At 33.8% G+C, this 19703-nt stretch overlaps 1 protein-coding gene across 1 annotated transcript; it reads right to left on the bottom strand.

The window, feature by feature from the left end:
* Nucleotides 1–15803: 15803 nt before the first annotated feature.
* On the bottom strand, nucleotides 15804–19484 carry LOC149554066 (WAT1-related protein At1g21890-like). The gene is made up of 7 exons (XM_089789400.1): nucleotides 19233–19484; nucleotides 18830–18892; nucleotides 18622–18738; nucleotides 17747–17954; nucleotides 17502–17660; nucleotides 16417–16568; nucleotides 15804–16290 (listed from the first exon to the last, which is right to left on the bottom strand). The coding sequence occupies exons 1-7, from the start codon at nucleotides 19412–19414 to the stop codon at nucleotides 16077–16079; spliced, it is 1095 nt and encodes a 364-aa protein (XP_089645526.1). The 5' UTR covers nucleotides 19415–19484; the 3' UTR covers nucleotides 15804–16076.
* Nucleotides 19485–19703: the final 219 nt, after the last annotated feature.

The following is a 19703-nucleotide window of genomic DNA, read 5'->3' as shown; positions in this document are numbered from 1 at the left end:
CACTCTAAGTAGACTCAGAATTAGAAGAGCTCTTTATTTTCTTCTTCTTCTTCTTCTCTTTTCAATCCTTTTAGATATGAATAGCATGTCCACAGTTCCAACACTTCACTTTGGACTTCTTTCTAGAACATTCAGGCTTTATGTCCTTTGATCTGTTTCAAACAATGAGAGCCTCTTTAGCCACCTTAGAAGATTTCCTTTGCATCTCCTTTGAAAGAAGGGGAGCAACTACTTCATCCATTTTAAAATGGGTGGTAGTACTTCCAATGACTATTACAGGATGATCCCATGAATCATGCAACGAGCACAACAATAACACGCAACACTCTTCTTTGCTAATAGACACACCAACAAATCTCAGTTGTGCAATCACCATATTGAATGCATTTAAATGATCTTCTACAACCATTTCTCCATTCATCTTCATAGAGTACAACTTCTTTCTCAGGAAGAACTTGCTTAACAATGATTTCCTTGATAAATATCTCCATACTTCTTCCAAAAAGAATGTACAATTTTCTCCTCTTGAATGTTCAATAGAACAATTTTCGCAAGACATTGGGCCTTATCATTCCTCTACCCTTTTGATATGCTAGATCCCAATCTTCCTGCTTCATGCCTGAAGGCTTGTTTCCAGACACAATGATCCATAGATCTCGGTCAAACAACATATCTTAACCTTTAAGTTTTCACACCTCAAAGTGTGTGCCATAAAACTTTTCAATGTCTATTTTCCATGTACCTACCATCTCAATTTTTAGATGAACACTTTGTAAACTCTGACACAAAGTACCAACCCTATCCAACAAGGATAATGAATTAACTTGGCTCTGATATCACTTGTTAGGAAAGCTACAATATGGAAACACCTTCTTGACACCAACTTTGTAGGGGAAATAAGAAAATGCATATCTAAATAAAAAGATATGCAAGAAAATGAGAAAATGAGAATACAATGCACACAAGATAAACATAGGAGACCAAATTTACGTGGGAAACCCTTTAGGGAAAAAACCCACCACTAAAAAATCCAAGTCTTCTTTGTATTACAGTAAACAATTTACATACAATAGACAATGAATTTTTGACACAAGCTCACAGGCTCAGATTATGTTACAATCAACCTGATATTACACCATTATAATCCCAATGAAATATGCAACACTTTAGACACACTCTAACTCGTCATGAAATCTAGTGCATTAACTATCACAAAACAAAACAATTATTGTTAGCCTTAACACTCCTCCATTTGAAACTCCCAACAGTCTTTCATCCATCCAATGACCATTCCTCCAATTGACGGTCTTGACAGTCACTCCCTTTGGCCTTGAACACTCCCTTTAGCCTCGGGTCACTCCCTTCAACATCTAGTCAACCTGTTTGGCATCAGGTTAGTTCCTTGAACTTTAGACACTCCATTCAGTCTCGAATGCTCCCTTCAGTCTTGGACACTCCCTTCAGCCTCAAGTATATCTTTCACCATACTTAGCACTAACATCATACTTTCTTTAATGTACCAAATTCATTGTACTACTTCATCCCTCAATGTATTGTCTTGAATATAAAAATGAGAATGGTGTAAGGCATTGTAAGGGTTAAGACAATACGTTGAGAGCTAAAGTGATGCAATGAAGACAATAAATTGAAGAAAGTATTATGTCAGTGTCAAGTACGGTAAAAGATATCGTTAAGGCTGAAGGGAGTGTCCAAGGCCAAAGGGAGTGTTTGAGGCCAAAGGGAGTGACTTGATGTTGAAGGGAGAGTCTAAAGTCGAAGGAACTGACCTAATGCCAATGAGAGTGACCCAATGTTGAAGGGAGTGAGTGACCCAAGGATGAAGGGAGTGAACTAAGGTTGAAGGGAGTGTTTGAGGCCACAAGGAGTGACTATTGAGATTTTCAACTAGAGGAGGGATCATCAGATGGACGAGTAACCATTGGGATTGTCAAATAGAGGAGTGCCAAGGCTACTAGTAACTATTTTGTTCTGTGAGAGTTAATGCACTAGATTGCATAACATATTGTAGTGCATATAAATTGTAGCATGTTTCTTTGGGATTATAATGGTGTAATATCACATTGATTGTAACAAAACTTGAGCCTATGAGCCAGTGCAAAAAATCCATTATCTGTTGTATGTAAATTATTTACCGTAATACAAAGAAGAATGAGATTTTTTGGTGGTGGGTTTTTTTCATAAAGGGTTTCCCATGTATATTTGGTCTCCTATGTTTATATTGTGTGTGTTGCATTTTCATATTCTCATTTTTATTACAAATCTCTTTATTTAGATTTATACTTTCTTATTTCCCTTACAAAGTTGGTGTCAGGAAGGCATTTCCACACTATAACTTTCATAATAGTGAAAAGTGGTTAAAAAGTGTCATTTTAAAACACTCACCTAATACTCATTATGTTCACCCCCCAATAGTCGCTCACAAAAAAAAATAATGCCTTTGGCAGAAATAGTACTTTTGGCCCAAATGGACCAATCAACAACCAAGAAAGCTAAAAAAGATCAACTATTAGTACATCTGTGATTAGTATTATTACATGTGTTATTTTCTACTAGTACATGTGTTGTCATTTTTGGGGGCTTTTTAAAATCAGTAATTGGAGGGTATCTATCACAAAACCATCACAATCATTGGAGCCCTTCGCAGCTACTAGGTCTCTTCCCCTATATATGTATCTTAATTTTGCATACTAACTTCCTATAGAGACATTCTAAGTGTCGAAGAAAAAAGTGATAATTTCAAAATGCTTCTTGATATCTACTCATATATGTGTTGATAACCATTCACTCAAAATTACTAGTACTTGTGAACAAATTTTCTAGTAGTCGTTCACAAACATCCGTATAGAGGTACACAAATGGACTAGTTACTAGTCCAAAAAGCTGAAAAATGATCATCTATTGGTACATATGCTATCATTTTTGGAGCTTCTTTAAAATTAACTCTTAGGGTCAAGTATATGTTTATCCCCTAGTAGTTCAAAAAAATTGATTATGAATTATTGCTCAAAAAAATTGATTACAAACTATGTTCAAAATAATTGATCACAAACTATTCAATTAGGGATAGTTACTATTTCTTTATAAATTTCCAATGTGCAAATAAATATGTATTTATTAATTCATTGAAATTCAATTTATTTGAATATAAGATTGAAATAAATTTGAATGTAACATCCATTGAAAATGTTGGATGGACAAAATATTAGTTTTAGGTTCTCTCAATAAATTAATTTTTATTTCTAATAATTCACAATACTGTCTAAAATATCCACTAAAAGGCCCTGTATAAGATAATTGTTTGATGATGGATTTTAGTTAATAAATAATTATTTTGTGGGTGGATTTTGCTCGATGGTTTTTTTGAAAGAAAAATTGGGCTAACCATTGTATATTTTAATAATATGTAATATTGATTTGAAGGCTCTTTAGAGAAAGAACTAGGAAGAAAACTCCAAATCTAAGCCTAATTACAATAGAAAAGTAGAGAAAAAAGAGAAGAGAAGAATGAGATCCCTTCATGATATGATAGTCGTTGTCAATATAACATAATTGAATGATGTTTGTGAATAAAAAAATATGCACTCTAGATTAAATGTCAAGCTTATCGTGCTCAAAAAGATCTAATAACTGTCGTCATTTAAAAAGATGAGTATGAGGGCTAAAAGCTTCAAAATTAACATCAGTAGAATGAGGAATCCATTTGATTGTTGAACCATTTGGTGGTGCTTTCAAACTTCTATTAGGAATAGATCCAAAAGGTGCAAGAAATCCTTTCCATTCCCTCACAATTCTGCCATCCCAAGATGAAAATAGATAATTGCATTTAGCATTTGTGATGTTAATGTTAACAATTTTAGAGATTGATTTCTAAATGCATTCTTGGACATAGACTATTGAGTTCAAATCTTGGAAAAAAATGTGTTTATTCCTTCTCACCATATAACCCAAAGCACAACAAGGATACATCTATGGACACAAGCAAAAATAAATTTAGAATAGAGCATAGGCCATGATTGAAACTTGTCCCATAATTTTCATGGTAATGGCACCATAGAGAAACTCAACTTGTTTAACACATAAGTTTAGCAGTCTTGAGAAAATGAGTAGTTTAAGATGAGGTGATCCATTGTCTCACCCTCATTTATACATAAAATACATTTGAATGGTTATGGAATGTGGAGTTTTGGTAGTTGTTCAGTAGTGAGAACTATGTTCCTTAAAGCCAACCATGCAAAGCTTCTAGCTTTGAGAGAACAAACTTATTCCAACAAAATGATAATGCAAGGTTAGGGACTTTACTATTATATAACTTCTATAAGACTTTGTATCCATCCTTTATTGTGTATCTCCCATCTTTTGTAGCAACCCATAATAATGAATTCTGCTTATTTGAAAGAAAGAATTCTCTTTTCAAGAATATTAGTTGGAAAGCATCCCTATGTACTACATAAATTGGAAGTTTATTAGGATCCCTCCATATTACTTTCTTGAGAAAGTTTCAACAAGACCTATACATATTCTGAAAGTTTTGGACCCCGTAAGTCAAGGTGATAGCCATGACATCATTGAGATGGTTAGAGTTAGCCAATAGTGGGAGGCCATTCCATGAGTTAGACCAAAAGTGAAAACTATCACCAGTATGAGCTATACATGAAATATAGTTTACCACTATCTTTTTTGGAGACATCATGAAGTCCCATACCCTTTGGTAGACTAGACAAGGAAAAAACTCGAGATGGATCACTATTATCCTTGAGTATTTTTATTGCATGATTTGATACCACTTGCTGTCTAGTTTTGTGTACATTTTCCATACTAATTTCCCCCCAAAGGCTTTATCTATTAGAGGTAGATCATGGATGTCTGCACCACCAATAGGTTTAGTTGATGCCATCTCTTTTAAAGAGATTAAATATATCTTCTTCTCTTCTTGATAGATTTCCTTTCCAAAGAAAGTCTCTAATAATCTTTTCAATTTTTTTCACAATTGAGGAAGGTGCCTTAAGGACATCAAGATAGTAATTAGGAAAGACTAACATGATTGTTTTAACAAGCAAAATGCAACCAACAAAAGACAACCATCTTGCTTTCTACACTGAAATTCTAGATTTTAATCTTTTAATAATTGTTTCCTAGTAACAAGTTTTATTTATCCCCACAAAAAAAGAATGCCAAAATAAGAAGGGAGATGATCAATAGGGAAACTGAAAATATTGGCAATTTTATTAGAGATATAAAAAATTGTATTGAAGAAAAAGAGCTTTACCTTATGTCCTGAAAACTAAAGTGTATAAATCAAGGGTACTTTTAACTTGTTTGGAATATTTGCAACTCTAAACAAAAGTGTGTCATCTGCAAAGAGGGAATGAAGATGCATTAGCTAAAAACATATTTTGTTACGTTGATACTGGTTTTTCAATAAATAGTCATTTCGTATTATATTAATAATAAATTTAATAAAAAAATAAAAACTAGGGTGGAATTAACTACAAATTAAAATATCATTTATCTAATATTATATGTATGTAAAAATATAAGATCTTCTATTGTGCTCCTTAGACATCCTTATTTGTAATTTTCTATTAATACAAAATTGTATTACCATTTAAGAAAAAAAAGAAAAATAATTGTAGTCGAGGAGAGGAATAAAATAATAATATAAAGCAATAATAAATTTAGATAATGTCTAAAGGATTTGAGCAATACAAATCCACAAAGCCTGAAGAATACTTGCATGTAAAAACCTATCACAGAGAAGAAAAACTAAGAAGAGGCAAGGGTTTGCTTTGAAAATATGCAAATTGTAATCTCAGAAATGAAAAAGATCAGAGATAATTACAAATGATCTATCCTTATAGAAGGAGATCGAAACCCGAAAAAGGGTAACCTAAAAGGTAAATGTCATTTAATAATTATAATTAATTATTAAATGTGAATGCATAAGTGCATAAAGTGAAATCTTAAGAAGGGAGAAAAGGTAATTTAATAAATGATATTAAATTAACCTTTTTCTCTAAGATGAGCAACAATGTAGCTACAAACAATGCAAGGAAACTACAATGTTGAAAGCAAACTTGGGTCTCAACAACAAGGTTTGATAAGGTACCCAATCACAATCAAATCTCTATGAAACGAAGATATAGAGAAAATCCAGTGGGAAAAACCCTACTCCAAAAAGAGATAGAAAAGGATGCACAAATGAAACATCCCAAGAAAATCTCTCAAGACCATAAGTATAATGAAAGCCTCCATGATAAAATCTTGAGACTCCAAAGTCCCCCCAGAATGGAAAAATTCCTATGTCGATGAACATACCAATGTGGCTCCAATTTGAAGGAAATAAAGATAGTGGACAAGAATGATAAGATCCATGTATGTAAGGTGCATCTGGAAGTCCTAGCTGATGCTCAAAGGAGAAAGCATGAGTATCCTGAAATGGAATCTCCAATGGAGGTGTAATAACAGGGTTGCTAAATCTATCTTCTGAGAGATGTGTGTCCTCTGATATATCCTCAACAACTGTAGTAGGTGGCTTGATGACTGGAGCTGCAATAGTAGGCAATGCTGAAGAGTAATCTTGTGCAAGAGATAAAATTTGAAAAGGAGCTGGATGTGTAGAAGTTACAATTTACTGGTCTTAGGAACAACACATAAGTTCAAGTGACCTGACTTCATCTCAATAGACTCTCATGAAAAAAGAGAGTGAGTCTCTGATAATGGAGATGGTGGAGCAAAATGTGAGAAGGAATATAGGTGGGAAGCATGATCAATAGTCCTTATAAAAATAATATTGTTTGTCTCACTATCTCTGATGTGCAGTGAATTTTATGCAAACTCAATATCTTCCCTGTCCCACTATGTGTATTTTGAGAAATAGAGAGAAGGTTAGAGGAAAAAGATGGAACACAAAGTACATCATAAAATGTACCATCATCAATGTCAATAGAACCTTTCCAACATATAGTCATAACAATGTTGTTCCGATAATAGAGAAATTGTTGAAGGAGAATTTAAGAGTGGCTAGATGTAAGATGCCAAAGGAGGAACCAAGTAGACAAGAAGGACTAATGGCTGAAAAATGGGGCTGTCATGAGGATTTTTTCCTATTTGATAACTCAAAAACGATGAAGAGATAGAAAACAAGATGGAGACTAGCCACCCTTCACATTTTAAACTGAATTTTGATGGTGTTGCTAGAGGAGGAATAGGAGCGGCGGGAGGAGTGCTGTGGGACAGGAATGGTGATGCGCTGTTGGTCTATGCTGGGAAAGTGGGAAATGGAAGCAATAATCTGGCTGAGGCAATGGCATTGTTTTGGGGACTTCAGCTGATTAGGGAAATGAAAATTAAGGAAATAACAATTGAGGGGGACTCCAAATTAACAATTGATATGGTCAAGGGAGCCACCCAACCAGGATGGAATATTCAAAATATCATAATGGATATTAAGCAAATGTTAGAAGGGATGGAAAGTGTCCACCTGCAACACATTTACAGGGAGGGGAATAAGGTGGTAGACGCACCAACTGCTGAGGGGTTTAAAACTACAACAATCATGTGTTGGAGGGATATGGTTGATCTTAATGATGATATTATGTCATCGATAACCAAGGAAAGAGGTAGGAATATTATTCAATTATGATTATTAAATTTAGAGTTAGGACCAAATTTGGCAATTTTGCAATGATGTCTACTAAATTTAACAAAGCTCTATTGGGAATGAGGAGACGTGGCCATACAAAAAAAGAGAGGAGTGAATGCAAATTAAGAGAGATGTCATTTCATAATTATAGAAACACATCACAGATTTCAAATCACACCCCATTTAAAAGTACGAAGGATATCATTTTTCAGACTGTCAGAGATTTTCAGGGTGTGAAAATAATGATGCTATGTAATCACGAATTCCACAATAATTTTGCATGGGATTTTGAAACTTATCAAGCACAGGTCTAGAAACTTTTTTGGTTTAGTTTTAAAGGGTTTAAGGTGAATAGTAGTTGCAAAGATATCGCAGAAGAGGGAGTTCAAATTCTGATCATTACTAAAGAAGGTGAGGTAGAAATTGTTAGAATTGAGATGGTGGGACCTAAATAGGCTAGAGCCCACGGAGATTGATAACTTCAAAGATAGGACGACCACTTGGTTTTTGCAGAAAGAAGGAGGTTTTTTACCCTACATGCAGTCGATGGCGGGGTACAACAAGAATTGCGCCCTCCAATTTGTCAATGGGTGGAATGACAGAAAGGTCACCATCAATAGAATCACCTTCCAAGTGACTGAGGAAGTGATTGCCATGGCAATTAGCCTTTCAATGAGGGGGAAAAAATGGAAAAAGGTCACTAAAACTACTAATGAGGCCAACATGAACAATTTCTTTGTGGAAGATGAGGAGCTGGTTTGATATAGAGGAGGGTTTAAAAGGGACAAGCTGCCAGCCCCATGGGATGATGTGTGCTTGGTTCTCATGAGGTATCTGATGCTGGAGGGAAGGTTCAATGTATGTTACTACTACCATTTCCCTTTGTTAAATCATTTTAGAAATAGGGATTTCATTTCTATCCTATTTTATCTTTTACATTCTCTTGAGGATATGGTAGTAGATATTAGGGAAAAGAGAAGTAAAGGGAAAAACTATACCATAATCCATCAAGGCCTAATTTTTGGCCTCTACCAGTTTCAACTTGCCTTGTGTCCCCTAAGGGTGGTGGTGGTTGACAACCAGTGCCATCGCCAGAATTCATCCTCGAGCACTAGTATGGGTACTAAAATTTACACCCCTGCCCCTCCCCTTGCCGAGAAAACAAGAAAAAGAAAAAAATTGATATAGCTGTGGAGAAAAAGGGTAATAAGAAGATAAAAGTTGAAAAACCCGTAGAGGTGGATGAAGAGGATTCAGAGGAGGAGGCCAGAGGTAAGGCAAGGAGGAGATCTGGAAGACTTGCCCAATCCCAGGAAAGGCATTAACAAAAATCTAACAGATTCAGGGTGGAGGAGGTTGAGGAGGAAAACTCAAAAAATAGTAAAGAAGAAAAGGAGGAGGAAGAAGAAGGAGGTGGAAAGAAGAATAAACTCGAAAGATAATTCTGTTGAGAATGCACAGACCCAAGTTTCTACTAGTAATGCTAATACCACGGAGGTTACACATGTGTCTACAAGATTTTCCCTCCAGCCCATAACCTTCTATGAAGAAAGCAGTAAAATGGATACCTCCCCCATAACCATTTCATCCCCGGCCAAGGAAAATTTTAAGGTTTTTACTAATCCTAAGGTTTTGCAGGATAAAATCCAGGTCCAGAATACCAAGGAGGAAACAAGGAAGAAGGAAATGGAAACCAAGGAAGAGACCGAGGAGCAGGTGGAGCAGTATGCCAAGCTAGAAAAGAGGGTTAAAGTTTTAGAGGAAGGGTTCTTTACCTTCTCTAAATTTAACCTCAAAGTCACCCACGCCATGGCCACAACCCTCTTGCTGCTAGCGCAAGAAAAGGAGGATACTGGAATGGATATGGAGGACCATAAGCTACTCTACAAATTCCTTGCTGATTATTGGTCTCAGATTCTGCTGGTTGCGATGGGGAAGGAGAAAAAATAAATTTAAGATTTTTAGTTTAGTGGGATCCTCAGATCCATGACTTTTATGTTTATCTATTGTTTTTGGTTTTGCTAGTATCCAGCTATAATTAAGACTTGGTGTTGGCCTATTTTGCCAATAGTTATCTAGTTGAACTTTCGTAGTATTAGATTTTCTAGAATTTTTAGTTTAGTTGTTCCTAGTATTATGTTGTTTAGTTTCTAGTTGAAGACTCTTTGGCTTTTTGATATTTTAGATAGTTTTTTTCTTGCTGGTGGACATTGCTGGTAATTTGCTGGTTACCAACTTTTTTCTTGTAAGGGTTGACCCCCTAGTTCTGGTCGCTTTATATTTCAAAAAAAATATTTTTCCCCATCAAAATGTGTGGAGTAGTAGAAGCCTCAAAAGAAGAGAACACATCCTAAGAAGATACCATATGTTGTGAAGCACATGAATCTAGTAACCATCTAGAGGAATGAGGAATAGTAGTTGCACACAGTGCATGAACCTTTCCTATATATTTACCATCTGATTGAAATGATGATGATGAAGAAGGTTAGTGAGAAGTAGAAGGAATATCAATGTTGCTCTTTTGAAGGAGAGTTGTCAAATCTGAAACTAGATTGGCATAGCCATCTAACTTCTTCTCATAGCAATGTGACTCATCATGATTAGGCTTATTATAATTACACTTCAATATTTTTGGCTTTGATTTAATCCCCTTAGGAGGAGGTGGCCCTAATGAATAGTGAGTGCTGAAATCAATATGAGACTCTTTAGAATGAGATTTTTGTGTCTTCTCCTTCGTCCCTAAAGATAGTCGAGCTACCAATGCATAAGCCTATGAGCCTGTGAGAGAATTCAACTAAGAGATCTTAGCTTTCTCTCGAGTCAAATGATCACAAAAAACCTCAAAGGATGGCATGGTAAATCTATTACCCAAAGTATCTTTGGTGGAATAGAAGGTAGAAGCAAAAATCTAATAGTTTCCATGAAGCTTAGAAAGAATAAGGTAGATGCACTTATTATCAGTCTTGGTCTTCCCACAACCCTATAATAAAGATCTCTATTGATTGAACCTCATCAAGAAGTCCTCAATGGAAGGAAAAGAATCTAGTACAAGAGAGGTAAGTTCTACCTCAATCTAAAGTACCCTAAACTCATTCACTATACTAAACAAGCTTTCAAGCTTGGTAGCTAGAGGGGTATTACACCCATCAAGATGAAATTGTAGACTATCAGAAGCCTATAAAGAAATCAATCCTCTTGCCTCATCCATCTTGTTCCTATGCTGCATGACCTGAAAAGGCCTCTATAAAACTGGCCACACTACATCTAAACAAGATGACAACCCTTTTGATCGAAGAAGCCGAGTCATCAAGATCTTCCATGTGTGATAGTTATGAGGGCTTAGAAGTAATAGAAAAGAAGAGGTGTCGACCATTATTTTAGGAGGCGTTGAATTGCTTTTGAATGTAGTTTTGGTTTACATGAGTAAAAACAAAAATAATATGACACAGAACCCCAGTTGCTAGAAGGAATGTGTAAATGAGAGAAGAACAAAGAAGCTTTAGAAATGAATAAAAAATACCTGGTACAAAATATTGGTGAAATGACAAAGAATATGGAAAGCTCTTGAGAAGATATTTTTGATGCTTTTTTGGATTGAAAAATGGAGCTATAACGAAGAAGTTATGCCCCCTAGAAGATAAAAGTCATCAATAGACTTCAAGTGCCAAAAAAGGTACCAAACTAGAAAAAAATCCAAAAAATACCTGATCCATCACTTCCGTCTTAGAAAAAAGTTTCTAGCGCTTCTTTTGGATTGAAAAAAGACCCTTGTATGCTTAAGATATTGTAAGAAAACAAACACAGCCCCCAGAACCACATAAAAAAGATAAAAATCTCAAAATCCACCACTTAGGCAGCTTGGAAAAGGTTGAGTGACAACTAAGGAAAGGTGGAGCCATGATGACAGTGGTGGGTGGGAGGCACTTTTGGCAGTGGTGGCTAGCCAATTGATGACGGTTGTCGGGAGTTGTTGCAGTTGGCAGGACCATTAGTGGTTACCACTATCGCTAGTGGTTTCGGTGACCGCTAGCATATTTTCTAAACCGCGTCGGCTAGCAATTGATTTTTTTTATGATTTTTTAATAAAAATCTTGTCTCAGAGTGTGTGAGAGGTCGTATGGCCTTGTGTAAATTTTCTTTGCCTCCCAGATCAACATTGTCCGAAATTGACAAACTTTGTATGAAAATGAGGGTTTTGACACCTTCTGAATCCAACCATGAGGTCTATTTAGCCTCAAAATGCTTTGAAAATTAGACACCCCCCTATTTTCATAAAAAAATACCTAAAAAATACCAAATCTATTCTATTAAACCCCCATTCTCCTTTTCCTCCAAATACCAAACAAGCTACAACATATCTAGCTCTAATACCATGAAGGATTTGAAAAATAGAAATTCACAAATCCCGAAGAGTACCTACATGTAAAAACCTGTCATAGAGAAGAAAATGACAAGAAGAGGTAAGAGTTTGCTCTGAAAACATGCAAATTGTATTATGAGAAATGAAAAAGATCATAGATAATTACAAATGATCTATCCTTATAGAAGGAGATCAAAACCTGAAAAAGGGTAACCTAAAAATTAAATGCCATTTAATAATTAATTATTAAATGTGAATGCATAAGTGCATAAAGTGAAATCTTAAGAAAGAAGAAAAGGTAATTTAATAAATGTAATGAAATTAACCTTTTTCTCTAACAACTTCAACTATTACAAATAAAAGAGTTGGAATAAAAGCACTATTAATATAAAAAATTAAGTAATAAAAAAATAATGTTGATAATGTAGGGTGAATTGATGCATAATAATTACTTAGTTTCTACCTAATAATATTGATTAACTTATAATTTGAGTTGGTATAGAAATTCATCTCAATCAATTGTTATTCTTAAAAATTTGATCTTAGTTGTACAAAATTGATTCATATGACATAAAGAGAATTTGACAACATATGACCTTGCCACTATTTTCTTGTTATTTGAATTTGTGAAGATTGTGCTTGTGGACATTGTTAATGAAATTGTCAATTTAATTGTTGAAGAAACTCTCCTAGATCACATCCTTAATGGACAAAAGTAACCTCCATGAACAATAAAAAAAGAAGATACATGGACATGAAAATGGCCTATATGATGATAATATAAATTTATTTCTTTATTAGGTCTATTAGAAACAAATGTATGTGTTAATGATTTTCACTTTTACTTCTCCAACCATTTGACCCCTTTTAATAATGATTGGCTCATAATGGTTGATAGAAGAGTGAAAATTAGAATTTAAGATTTGACATTTCAAATTTTGGGGTCATTACTATGCATTATAGAATTGGACCATATTTATATTGAATAATGTAAGAATTTGTATTGTTCCTTTCCTAGAATTTCCAAGGGTGTCCTTTCTTTGTGCCCAAATTTGCACTTTGAAATCAACTTCCACAATGCCTAGGGGTGACTTGTAGAGTATGTATGGAGAGAGTATAATGGACACTGTATGATGTAGTAGATTAACACGACTGTACGCTGGAGAGAGGTGAGTAGTAAGGCTATATGGTAGGAGATGGGTGTACAACCATATTGTATTAAAGGCCAAGCCATATGGTGGGAGTTGGGGAGGTATTGCAGTGGCCATGTGGTATTAAAGACAAGGCCATATGGTGGGAGGAGGGGAAGGTATTGTAGGGGGCTGTAAGGTCAATGATGTAGACCGTATGGTTGTGCTGGGGGGAGTTGTACGGTGGGGGAAAGAAGATGTTGTGTAGTGCTAGAGGTGTAGGGTGGTGTGTAAGGGGTTGTATGGTGATGATAGATATGTAGTACGGGGTCGCTTCTCCAATTTGCTAATGCCAAGATTTCTAGAATGAAATTGATAACTTGGAGTGAAATGTATAGAAGACAACAAAGTACATTGGGATAGTAACATATAAATATATTCCACACAAGAATGGTGTTCTAGATTTTCTAGATCTGAAGAAAAGAAGTACAATGGAAGAAATAGGTTAAGGGTTGATTCTGACTGAAACTACGAGAGCCAAGTAGGGAGGATCTTTCACTTCTGAAATGGAGAACAACAGAGAATCCCAATTAAAATTCATAGTACAAAAAAAAATTCAAATTGCATACCAACTACTACCTACATGTCGTGCTTAAATACCCGTTGAGGCAGCTTTTTCGAGCATGTACAAAGATAGTTGACCACCAGACCTACCTATGAAAACAATTAAATAAAAAATGGATCCGAGATATACTAAATCAATTGGCCCATTAACAAAGGTTTGATTAGATATTTATTTAATGACAAGAGCATTACAGAATTGTAGGACCATGCTTGTATTAAGTAATGCAAAAATTGTATTGAAAATTTATTGTGTATAGTTATGTAGAGAAAAATAATAACTACTAGAACAATCTACCTAGAAACATATGGTCAAAATTATACTAGTAAAAAGTTATGGAAAAAGATATTTTGTATTCTATTACTCAAGAACCATCAAGAAAATATGACTTCTCTTAGCATATGGAATATGAGTTTTACAATCCTAGTTGAAGACAACTTTCCAAAAATATAAAGTATGACTCATGGGCCTATTCATGAAACATATGTAAAAATGTTAAAAATAATTATTGTAAATTTTTTTGGTTCTTTTGGAGAATGCCTTTTGTAAACTATAAACAACCCCTTGCAACCCTTTGTCTTCAAGCCTTTAGCCCAAAGTTCAATCCTTCAAACAACAGTGTAGGTGCATACTTAAGACAATACCATGGTACCTCGTGTTAGCTATTTGTCAATAACAGTAGCTATACACACTCCCAACTATTGCCACTAGAATAATGATAGAATATTTAACACTCCCTTGTGTTAAATATTGTACAATAGTTGTACACACTCCCAATCTATGCTTTTGAAAAAATTAATTGAATATTTTTTTTCCTTGTGTTAAATATTGTTTCTTCATTCGAAGCCTAGTTAAAGTATCTTTCTTGAAACCATGTATTTATAAGAATGAATCTTTGTTTTTGTTCCATTTTAAAGTGTTTTTTTTTTAATGAGAAAAATAGGCTATTGGAGCCATGATGTTAGCTTTATCTAGGAATGTCTTCCTTATTTCAATTTGGTTGTTCTTTTACCTTTTTTACATTTTTATTAAAAAACACGTGCTCCAAAAAAAATTCAAAATTCTATATTATGAAAGCACTACCCTTATAAAAAATAGAGGAAAATAAGTAATTCAATAGTGATTTCTTAATGTTGTAAATTTTGTCACTACCTTTTGGGTGATTCGAGTTATATCTTAGTAAAACATCACCAAGATAAATCTATTATCAAAAGTTAAATACTTCTTATGTGATGTATTTATTTACAAGTAGTATAACTTCTTAGCTCACATTTGTATTTCATATATTTTGTCCTATCATCTATAATTGTTTATATCATTGAATGAAGGAGACATATTATTACCACTTTTTAAAAGTCTAGAATCTCTCTCTTTCTCTCCCTTTTTGCTTGTGATTGTTGGTTTAAAGATTTCTAATAGAGTAGTTGTTATATTAGCTTGTATGAGAAAAATTATTCATGACATTTTTCATCTATTTTTAAAGATCTTATAGAATGCATGTGTACATGATCCACAGGCAATTAAATGTGAAGAGCTGATAATATTCATATTCTTACTTATGTCTATCATTTATTTTTGAGTCGATTTGGAGAGACTAGGTTAGTAAATCACTTATTTACTAGTAAAATAAATTTGTGTGAACTTGACTCCATTCCACAATGATAAGATTCCCTCATTAACAAACATTCTCATATATGCTCATCCCATCCTATCCATTTGTTTTAACATTCTTAAACAATCATTCAAATTGAGCATTAAAAATTTATACATCTTAATTCATTTATGTCATACACCTGTTATCTACCTCAATTATGTCACTAATCATTTTTGTAGATGTTAGATTAATTTTATACTTACATTTTATCATTTCCAACATAAAATATCTTAAATTTAATATTTATAAAAAATTTAGAACATCATCTGTTAAACATTTAATTTTCTAAATCTTTAAATCTTTAACATTCATTGCCCACATCTCTTTTATTTAGATTGATCCAGTTGTTCATTTCTTATATAAAATGATAACTCTAGAGTGAAGGCACATATAAATTGATTACTCTTGGAGAAAAAGAAAACTTACCATAGCGAAGGTTACATTCCTATAGAGATATATATGAATCCATTTGTGGTGCCAAGTATGTTCTTCTTTGTTTTTTTTCCTGTTTTTCTAACGAAGGGGTTGGTAGTCCTTAACAATAGAAAGCCAAGCAGAAAAGAACAAGCTCTGATTACAAATGAACAAAGTAGAGAAATAATTTAGAATATATTGAATCGAAGTGGTGAGCAAAACTATGATTGCAGTCAATGAGAAATTTCTGTTTCTGTCTCAGATTGGTGTTCATAATTTTCTTCATCAGATAAGAGAGGCCACTTAATATCAACTGTGCACCCTTCAATATCGTTGGCTGATCCATTTTTAAGCACATTCTCTTTTGGGGCTGTGTTCTTTTTATCCCTTGCTTTTCCCCACAATACAATGTAAAGTCCTATGACTATCAAAACTCCTCCTACCACACTGCAAAACAAAGAAAAGCAATCGATTACTGTTAGTCAAGTTAATTATAATAGATCCTCTCATGCTAAATAATTTATGTCATGTATAGAAATGAATATAAAAAGGGTGATCAAGGAAATAGGTAACCTTCCCACATGAAGCTTCACATGAAGGATCAATAGGTCCAAGGCTGCAACCAAAATTGTTCCTAATGGATTGAACATCGCTGCAAATACAGGTCCTCTTTCATGGATGCAATATGTTTGCACAAAGAATGCAAATGCTGAACATAATACACCCTGATTTCATATCAATTGAAATGTGAGTTCATTGTATTAATTTATTACTTGGAACAATAGAATGGAAAGAAACATAAGATTAAATTTAAAATTGTAAATTTTTTCTAAAATTAATTGCATAATTCAATAAAACAAATTGTAATATAGGAAGTTAAGTTAGGGGAAGAGATCCAGTAATTAATAGGGATCTAATAATTGTGATAGTTTTGTCATAGAATCCATTCAATTACAATTCTTAAAAGAGACCCAAATAATGAAAACACATGTACTAAAAGTCCATCACACATATACTACTAATAGACACATGTACTAATAGCCTACATATGTACCATAGTTGATCATATTTTACTGACTATTGGTATATGAACATAGTGAGTTTTGGGCGAATGGTTTGAAATGATAGACATCCGTAAATACTCAAAAGTTGAAACCTTAGCTTTAAACTCTTCACTCACCTATAAAGATTCATGGAATTTTTTCGCAAAATCTGACTTATGATTTCCTATACTGGAACTTTTCCCCTAGTCATTTTCTCCCAAAATTATATGTATTCAAGAAATTGTTACCATCTTACACCAGTATCTCATAAGAGACTATTAAACTATATCATGCATTCAAAAAGGAGATGTTAAACAAATTCCAACTATCCAAGAAAGTATAAACTTACTACCCCACTCTAGATACCATGTGTAGACAGTCACTGAATGTTTTCCTCAAAAACTATACATATTCAAAAATTGCTACTTCTTAATTAATAATCTAATCATGAATCCTTAAAAGAGATGCTAAACATGTTCTGACATAGACCACCTCCTTAATCTTCTAATCTTTTCAATAGAATTCCTTATATCTTAATATAATGAAACCAAGTATTTTTCTAGGAAAACCTTGAAGTTTAATATACCGCCAACACACAACGTTTAATGTACTAACCGTGTATACAACGCTCAAAAGCTCCATGTCCCACTTGAGCTTCCACGCAGAGAGCTTTGGCTCAAAACACAAGGCCATGACACCACTTTGGACCGTACCCAACAGCAATATGAATGCTGTCAATGACTTTTGAGCTGGATATTTATTCAAAACTGGTGTCTGCCATTCAAACATTGGTCAGCTCTCTTTCTTCAAAGATGCATATATAATTTTAATGTGCACATGAATGGCAGGAAACTGAGCACCTGAAAAGTAAGCCATGCAGACCATGAAAAAGTGCTTGCAAACAGCAAAACTGCACCCAGTACCCATTTGCTCACTTTTAGGGCATGAAGGGTCACTCCAAGTGTAGAGCCCTTGTATAAAGTCATCATCATAGCTCCTCCTACACATACGATGGTCCCTATCACTTTTGCTTGTCCACGCTTTGTTCTTAGATCAACACTCTCGAATCTGAAAATTCAGCATAGTTACAATTATTAAATTCATGGTGGGTACACCTACTACACTAGATGCTCTAGTTTCAATGTTTGACAATTCCACTAAACTAGATGCTCTAGTTTCAATGTTTAATCATTTAATAATTCTCGAAGTTCATAAAGTGTAGGCTGATTATAAGCATATTCTAATAGTAGTAGTTGTGTGTTCAATATTTTTATAATAATATTATATTAATAATTGTGATTAAAAAGTTATTTGAATGAAGTGTATATTTTAAATCTAAAAATCATGTGGCTTGAGCTGCCATCTCAATTTTTAGCACTTAGCTTTGTTCAATGGAAAAACAAATATAAATAGATTATGTTGTATCAGGTTAGTACACCAATGAAATATGTTTTAAATCATGATAATTTAGATTTTTTTGAGTTGTTTTAATATTATATTTGATGAGGTAGATCTTGAAGTCTTAGTTTTAAGTAGAGGATTTGTAAGGTAAGCTATTGTAAACAATTGGAAGTGATTTAAATTATCTATATAGAATTTTGAAAAGAGTAAAATTAAGATACTTACCCATTAGATCATCTTCACTATTGGTGGTACAATTGTTATATTTATTATTTAATTTTTAATAAGAACAAGATTTTTAAATATTTGAACAGAAATAAAAGAAAATCTGTACCGAAAAGTTGTGGCCATCACAAACGTGACAACAGGAATAAGGTTTGTAGTTGCAGAGGCAAATGTGGAGGAAGTATATTCCAAGCCTAGGAAGTAAAAATTCTGATTCACAACAATCCTGCAATGTTACTTCATTAGTCAGATTTAATATATGAATTCAATGTAATCAAATCACATCTGAATTCCAATCTTATTCATTTTATACTCACCCACAGAAAGCAAGAAGAAATATCTGCCAGAAAATTGTACAAGTCATTGCAGGGCGATCCTTTCTGCATTGTACACCAACATCAACCATAGCCATAATCTTATTTTGTACCAGTCCAACTTTTCAAAGGTATACTCTTTAATCTAGTATTTCCTCAGTCTCTTGAATCCATCTAAGCTCTAGTTATAATTTTCACTTGTTTTTTATTTATTCTAATCATAAATTTTGATTCCAATGCTACACAATCAGCTTTAAAATACAATAGCCAGATTTCATGCACTCTTTTTATGACTACATAGACTAAAAATTCAGCACAAATTCAACCCAAAAAAAAACAATAATAGTAAGATTTCATTCAATTCTTTTGTGATTACATTGACTTAAAGAAAGTAGTATGAATATACCTTTCTAGGAAGTAAGCAATAGGGGCCATGACAAGTGTAGCAATAGCTTGTCTATAAGCTACAAATACAAAGTTGTTCATCCCATTGTCCAGTGCAATTCTGACGATGATATTCATTCCTGCATAACATGCCTGAACTAGGATTTGGCCTACGTGGGGCTTGAAATCTCCCATCTTCACCATTTTATCTGCGCTCTAACCAGAGAAGAGAACTTCAAAAACACTCAAAACATCCACAACAAACATTGAATGTTTATAGAACATTCAAACAATGCAATATAAAGAGGACTTAACAATTAAAAAAGGTTATCAAATGAGATTTTGTGAAATAATTTTCCTTTGAATGGTAGTTCCATCTACCACTCTTCCAAAGAGACCAAGAAGATAATAACCAAGATTTGGATACCACATTTAAAGCAACAGTATTAAAAAAAACTTTTAAATCTGATTCACGTGAGGTGTGTAAACGGCA

The sequence above is a fragment of the Cupressus sempervirens genome, chromosome 6, assembly GCF_028749045.1.
Source record: "Cupressus sempervirens isolate cs-2001-9-10 chromosome 6, ASM2874904v1, whole genome shotgun sequence".
NCBI classification, from domain to species: domain Eukaryota; kingdom Viridiplantae; phylum Streptophyta; class Pinopsida; order Cupressales; family Cupressaceae; genus Cupressus; species Cupressus sempervirens.
The sequence above is the reverse complement of the archived record's forward strand: the minus strand, read 5'-3'. Positions and strand labels throughout refer to the sequence as shown.